Source organism: Mandrillus leucophaeus, unplaced genomic scaffold (assembly GCF_000951045.1).
Source record: "Mandrillus leucophaeus isolate KB7577 unplaced genomic scaffold, Mleu.le_1.0 Scaffold693, whole genome shotgun sequence".
In the NCBI taxonomy this organism is placed as follows: domain Eukaryota; kingdom Metazoa; phylum Chordata; class Mammalia; order Primates; family Cercopithecidae; genus Mandrillus; species Mandrillus leucophaeus.
The window spans coordinates 576438-584005 of record NW_012107508.1 but is presented as its reverse complement, the minus strand read 5'-3'; the positions used below and the strand labels follow the sequence as shown (position 1 = coordinate 584005).

General features: G+C 42.2%; 1 protein-coding gene across 1 annotated transcript in view; it reads right to left on the bottom strand.

The window, feature by feature from the left end:
• Nucleotides 1-7568, bottom strand: part of LOC105555638 — a 100740-nt gene that overhangs the window by 13117 nt on the left and 80055 nt on the right. Inside the window, exons 12-13 of the mRNA XM_012002665.1 lie at nt 3942-4048; nt 329-568 (exon numbers count right to left, since the gene is read on the bottom strand). Coding sequence (XP_011858055.1) covers nt 329-568; nt 3942-4048 — 347 coding nt within the window. The remainder of the gene's footprint in view (nt 1-328; nt 569-3941; nt 4049-7568) is intronic.

Genomic DNA, 7568 nt, shown 5'->3' with positions numbered 1-7568 from the left:
GCCAGGATGGTCTCGATCTCCTGACCTCGTGATCCGCCCGTCTCGGCCTCCCAAAGTGCTGGGATTACAGGCTTGAGCCACCGCGCCCGGCCTCATCTTCTTATCTTTTGTTTTACTTCTGAAGACTTTCTTTCTTTGGGTGAGGGTGAGCTGAGTACAGGGGACTTTGTTGATGGTGCACAACAAAGCAGGGCTCCTCAGCCCTTCCCTCTTCAGGGGTCTGTGTTAAAGCAATCCTGTTAAAATGTGGGTTACATCAGGTAACTCCTAGGTTTATCATTCTCAAAAGCCTTTCCATCTCAACAGAGTTACACCCTGAAGTCCTCACAAGGGTCTGGAAGGCCTTCTGCTCTGCATACTTGCATCTCAAATTGTTTGGAAACTGAGGAGGGGGCAGTCTCAGTGTGGTGGGGGACTGAGTGCAGCAGGTACTCCCCAGCAGCTGAGGGCCTCCCTCGTCCTCTCTGCTCTGACTGGTGGTCCAGGGGTCTTACTCCTTGGAGGTCATGTGGAATTTGGCCTTGTTCATACTGGAACATGCTCATACTGGAACATGTACGCCATGTAGCTGTGGTCAATGAAGGGGTCATTGATGGTGAGAACATCCACTTTGCCAGAGTTAAAAGCAGTCCTGGTGACCAGGGCCTACTATGGACACATCTGTTTATTCTGGCCTTCACCTTCACCCTGGTGTCTGAGGGGCGCAGCTGGTGCTGCGTGAGAAAATGCAGTTGTCTGTCGAACTGGAGGAGCAGAGGCCTGACTTTCTTGATTTTAACTGTCAACCTTTTTTTTTTTTCACCAGAATATTTTATTTTGGCTATCTTTTTTACTTTCCAAAAACTTTTTCTTATTTTCGAATTGTTCTTTTTTCATAGTACCCCATTCCTTTTTTATGGATGCCTTATCTTTTCTTCCATTCAGAATGTTACAATGTTATAGCTTTTTTGTTTTTCTTTAGTTTTCTGCATTGTTTCCATATCTTCCGGGTTCCTTTATTCCCTCTGTTTCTTGTTGGCTACTTGCCTCAAGTGTCTGGAGGTTCTCAGGTATCTGTTCACAATGAAGCATAAGACATACAAAGGCTAATGGGCAGCTCTCATGTATGTTCAGGGCTTGCTGACCTGCTAGGCTTCTTTGAATGGTGAGGAGATGGCCAGTTGTCAGCATCTAGAATTTCTTTTTCTAGGGCTATTCAATTTCTCAAGGAATACCCCAATCTTCTACAGGGCTGTCAGCCTTCTGGAAGCAGGGCAGATAAGCTTGGGGCGGTAGTAAGGACTGAATTTCAACTGCTCAATGGATACAATTTTCCTTAATTCTCATATTTGTAGCTTCTCCCCAACCCACATTTTCCACCTTGCTGGGTGTTCTGGGTCTGCTGAAAGGCCCTGTGTAGTTTTTTCCAGAGAAAACTCCCTAACTAGAATCCTTGTTCTGCCCTTGCCTCCCCTATAGTCTATTTTTAACATAGAGCTGTAGCAATCCTGTTAAAATGTGGGTTACATTAGGTTACTTCTAGGTTTATCATTCTCAAAAGCCTTTCCATGTCAACAGTTACACCTGAAAGTCCTCACAAGGGTCTAGAATGCTTTCTGCTCTGCATACTTGCATCTCAAATTGTTTGTCCTCTGACTCTCCCATTCTAGCTCACTCCATTCAGTCATGCTGGCGGCTTTACTGAACACACCAGGAGGCTTCTACTTTAAGGCCTTGGTACTTGCTGTTCCTTCTAGCCAGAATACTCATCTCTCAGATATTCACGTGGCCTTCTCTGTCACTGCTTTAGATCTTTACTCAAGTGTCCCTTCTCAGCAACGCCTTCCCTGGCTACCCTCACTAAGATGGCAACCCCCACACCCTGACACACACTTTACCCCCCATTTGCTTTATTTTTCCTCTAAGTATGATCCCCATCAGATATACAATCATATATATGCCTCATGAAGGCAGGAATTCATGACTCCCCTCTCCAGGGTCTAGAACAGGGCCTGGTACATGATAGGAATTTAACAAATATATAAAGAAAGAAGAATGAATAAATGAAATGTTCCTTCAGTACTCTGTTTTCTTATTAGTGAAAAAGCAGTAAGACAGGATAACAGCTTCCTGTTTCACTAGCTTTTTTTTTTTTAATGAAATGAGGTTGCTAATTTCTCTCAGGAAGATTTCATTGGCCTAGTCCATCATTAAAGGCAGGTTATTAAGATCTCCTTGATAGCCAAGTAAGAGGCCTCAGGCTGTTAATTTGGATTTCACGAATGAATTAGAATTAGAATTAGAATTAGAAATTAGCTTGTTAACTTGCAAATGTTAAGAAACAATCAATTAAAGAGCTTTCTTTCCATAATCAGTAATACTACTATTGCTTTTAATGTTTAAAATGATGCCGTTAGGGCAAAATGGGAAGAGATTTTCCCTATAAAATCCAAGCAGTTAACCCTGTTTTGAGGAATCTTCTTGGTGTTCAAACTAACAATCCAATTGAAGTGTTCCATCAGAAACACCATAATTATTTCAGCTCAAGAGATAGATGCATTAAGGCTACTCATTATATATATTACTATATTTGAAAAAAATGATTTCTTGAACTATAAATTACTTTTTAATGCCTTCTAAATGAGTATTTGTATTTTCAGGTGGGTATTTCATAATTATCTTCTCATTTATGCAAATTAAAACGTTTACTAAGCAAAGCATGATGTTTTCCAGCTCCAAATACGTACTCAGAGATAATCATTTTCCATCAAGTCATCTGAGACTGATTGTCATTAGCATTCACTAGAGTCATGGTCACGAGACTGCCTGCAGACTTGTAACATCTTCTCCCTCAATGTATAATGAAAAAGTTACTATGGTACCAGGAAAAACAAAATGAAATCATTCACCTGCCTTCAGTTTATCAAGCTTAAAGCTATATTTGAACTAAATTTAACAGAGTAATTCTGCTGAAATTGAATTCAACTCTAAAGGAATAGAAAGTAGATATTCTGTTTCTCTAAAATAAAGACATAATTTAAACATCATGGAATCACTTGAATGGAGTTTTAGTTTTAAAAATGTTAATACAATATATAGTAATATCATTACAATTCTTCTATCTAAAACTCTAGAGCATTAAAAGACAAATGCAATCTATGATTATACTATGTCTCTAAGACCATGCTGAGGAAATGGTAGAGACCGATGCTTGGACTGCTTAATTCTCTCAGCTTAACCTGCCCAGTAACACACCAAGAGTTCTTTCTACTTTTCTTAAGGTTAAATTTGCGTTTTCAAATGTGTTTTTGAAGTCTTCCTTTGAGCTTCATTTAAAATGACATTTCTTCCCCTCCTCTGCCTTAGCAGGGCGAGCAGCCATCATTAATTCCGGTCATGCGTGCTGGCGATGGAGAGGGCAGGAGTGGCCATAGGAACCAACTCCTTCCACACGTGATTCTCTCCTTTTCAAAGGATTGCAGCATCATAAAAGACGTATTGCTCTCCCTATGCCGATCAGAATTTAATCATTCTTTGATGATCCAGAAAGCACATCAAAATCTTATGGGGGGTGTTACTTGAATTTTCTAACTGATATCTGGAGACCTCTCTGCAGGTTGGGCTGAGAAGAGAATGGAGAGTGGGAGAAGCATTTCTTGGAGAACAGGCAAGGATGAGAGGAGCAAGAGAGAAAAAAAGCAATAGAGAAAATTTCCCTTTAAAAACATGTGTTACTTAGATCGAAGGCTACATATAACATCCTAGAAATTCTTGAACTCTGTGCAAATCACCAGGAAAATTGACACAATGATGGCTGGCCTGTGACAGTGTTCCTGGTCATTGCATAGTTCGGGCCAGTTACTTAAATGAAAAAAGCGGAGCAAGTTGTGAGTAGTACAGCATTTAGGAGTGAGTGGCTGTGGGCAGGTGGAGGGGAAACACGTAACCTGAAAACACTCTACCTGTCTTTCTGGCTCTCAGTGCTTCAAGTATTTCAGCAGCAGCCATTTCTCCCAGAACATTGTTTCCAAGGTCAATTTCCCTTAAGTGGGCAGAGTATTTGATCAGGCTGTCGAAAGAAAATTGCACACACACACACATACACACACACACACACACACACACAGAGGCATCGTGTCAAGCATTGTTACTCAAAGAACCTCAATCCAGTTATTTTGGAGAATGATCTCTCTTTTTAAACCCCTCCCCCAACCCCAAACCCAAGATGATGCATTGGCACAATGTGAGACCAAAGACATCCCAACACCAATTTTTACCAATCTAATCTCTCTAGTTTGGATACTTCTCCTAGGTAAGTTGGTAGAATAAGAATTTTTGGTTGTTTGAAATCCTTCATTCGTTTATTTACTCAAAAGATATGGTATGATATAATGTAATGTAGGACTTCCTACTTTAGATTTTACATATCAGCAAATGTCCAAAAGTTTAGAGGGACAGAGAAAGGTGTGGCAACTTTTGGTATGTCAAGAAATAACAACTGTCAGCACTGTAAACGAGCAAACATTTTTACATCAAAGTAGGAAGGGCATAGTCTGAAAACAAAGGATAGCTCTTTAAATCAAATAACTTTAGTTTTACGAAAAGTAAACTGTACTGTCGTTACATTCGTAATTTCTTTAAGGACTATTGCAAAAAAAATTTTTTTTGAGACAGGATCTCGCTGTGTCACCCAGGCTTGGCTCACTGCAACCTCCATATCCCAATTTAAGCAATTCTTGTGCCTCAGCCTCCCAAGTAGCTAGAATTACAGGCATGTGCCATGACGGGAAATTTCTTAAAGTGCAAGCCTTGCACTGGACTGCCAACTGGTCTTTGGGACTCTGGCATCATGAGTGAATAAGAAATCTGGGCAAAGGCCTGGACTCCTGGTCAGCTTCAACCCCTTGTCAAATCATGTGTCAAATCATGTGATCACAGCAGCCTATGCGCCCTCACCTCCCTCATCTATAAAACTGGCCTGAAAAAGGCTATTCTGCCTATTTCATAAGGTTGTAGTGAAAACAGAATGAAGCCATTTCTATGAAAGCATTTTGCAAATGCAATGCCAATGATGGCATATTGAGTGCATACTCATTACATGCATATTATGTACATAGCACTGCAGGTATTAAGAGAAGTTTGACACGAGGCCTCTGCTCTGAAAGAAGTTATATGACTATCAATAAAACAATTTCAAGCCCTTACCACGGGCTGCAGGTATGAAATTTCAGTTAGGGACCACACTGAATATGAGGCTACTGTCTCGCTCATTTTGCTCTGACGTTTCTTGCACCACTACTGATTCTCATTCATGATGACTGCCACCTGCCTCCTTGGTTTTGCATTCCCTTTCAACTACTCCTACTCTAGCGACCTGAACGACTTGAGAGAGTCTGGCAGGAGCATTCAGCACTGGCCTTGCATTCCAGCTGCTGAATCAGTGGAACATATATTCAAGTCGTTCAGGTCGCTAGACTAGGAGTAGGTGAAAGGGAATGCAAAACCAAGGAGGCAGGTGGCAGTCATCATGAATGACAGTCAGTAGTGGTGCAAGAAACATCAGAGTGAAATGAAGGTGAGCTGGGTGGAGAGGGGAACATGGGAGTACTCCAGGGTTCTGGGAGGGTAGGGATGCTTCAAACAGGGAACTTGGCTTAGACTTTGAGTCAGTAAGACCCAGGTTTAAAACCCAATTTTTTTTTTTTTTTTTTTTTGAGATGTCGCCCAGGCTAGAGTGTAGTGGTGCAATCTCAGCTCACTGCAACTTCCACCTCCTGGGTTCAAGCGATTCGCCCACCTCAGTCTTCTGAGTAGCTGGGACTACGGGTGCGTGCCACAACACCTGGCTAATTTTTGTATTTTTAGTAGAGATGGGGTTTCACTATGTTGGCTGGTCTCGAACTCCTGGTCTTAGGTGATCCACTTGCCTTCGCCTCTCAAAGTGCTAGGATTACAGGTGTTAGCCACCATGCCAGGCCTAACACCCAGTTTTACAGTTACAACTCTGACTTTCTGGGCAAGTGACTTACCCATTTTGAATCTCAGTTTCCTCATCTGTAAAATGAGAGGAATGATATTTACGACTTAGAGTGGGTGTGAGGAGTAACAAACCTGTGTTCACAGCATCTGTTGCATTCTAGGTGACCATAAAGTGACGCAGGACTTCTGCTTTTGGCTATGATGGAGTAACAGGGACTGGATTTACCCTCTGCCCAAAATCAAATTTTAACCACCAGAGAAAATATATTGAACAATGGTTTTCAAATATTGGACAACAGACAGGATAGGACAACAAGCTCCGAGAAGGGGAACACATAAGGTGAGCCCTGTGAGTGCCCCACTTACTGCCTGAAGAGCCTTTCTAGGTCCCCAGCACTGCAGGCAGGGAGGGCAATCAGATTCTGCTGGTCTCACTGAGTTGAGACACAGACTTCAGAGTTTGGGTAAAGGTGGCTAGAATTTATAGGACAGAATTCCGGAAAGGAGAGGGCCTTATAGAAATAGAGAGTTCTGTGTCTTTTGCAGAGAGTTTACCCCAAAAATTTGGTTGAGTACGCTTTTGAGGAAGGTACTAAGGTTAGGAAAACATTCACAGGACAGGCAGGTGGAACAATCCCTGAGGCTCATACAGGGCTGAGAACAGATAATATTCCCACCAGCCAGAGTGTAAAAACCTCCTAATACATGAGGCATCGACAGCTAAAAAGTGTATTGCCTCAGTAGTGGGACCAAATTAATCCTAGAGTCAAAACTCTTCTGGATGTGTCCAAACAAAGCTTTAAAACAAGCCTCGGCTGGGCACGGTGGCTCATGCCTGTAATCCCAGCACTTTGGGAGGCCGAAGCAGGCAGATTACTTGAGGCCAGGAGGTCAAGACCAGCCTGGGCAACATGGACAAACCCCGTCTCTACTAAAAATACAAAAATTAGCCAGGCACAGTGGCACGCGTCTGTAGTCCCAGCTACTTGGGAGGCTGAGGCATGAGAACCGCTTGAACCTGGGAGGCGGAGGTTGCAGCCGAGATACTGCCATTGCATGTCAGCCTGGGTGACACAGTGAGACTCTGTCTCAAACAAACAACCCACCCCAGAAGCCTCAAAGGGATCCAACTATTGCCAAGAAATTAACTGCATCAGAGGACAAGCCTGTAAATATTAAAAGGAATGAAAAGAGAATTTAAAAAATCCATTACCCAATAACATAAATTCACCATGTTTGGCCTCTACTGAAAAGAGAAGCAGGAAAACCTGACTTATAACTGGGAACAAATATTAATCAATCAAAACATCCAGAAATGATACTGAAGATAGAATTAATAGTCGAAGATATTAAAACGTTTAAGTATACTCTATATATTCAAGAGGGCAGAGGAAAATATGAACATGAAGAAGACCGAAATGGAAGATATTGAAAAAACTCAAATTGGGCCAGGAGCAGTGGCTCACACCTGTAATCTCAGCACTTTGGGAGGCAGAGGCGGGCAGATCACCTGAGGTCAGAAGTTCAAGACCAGCCTGGCCAACATGGTGAAACCCCGTCTCTACTAAAAATACAAAAATTAGCCAGGCATGGTGGCAGGTGACTGTAAT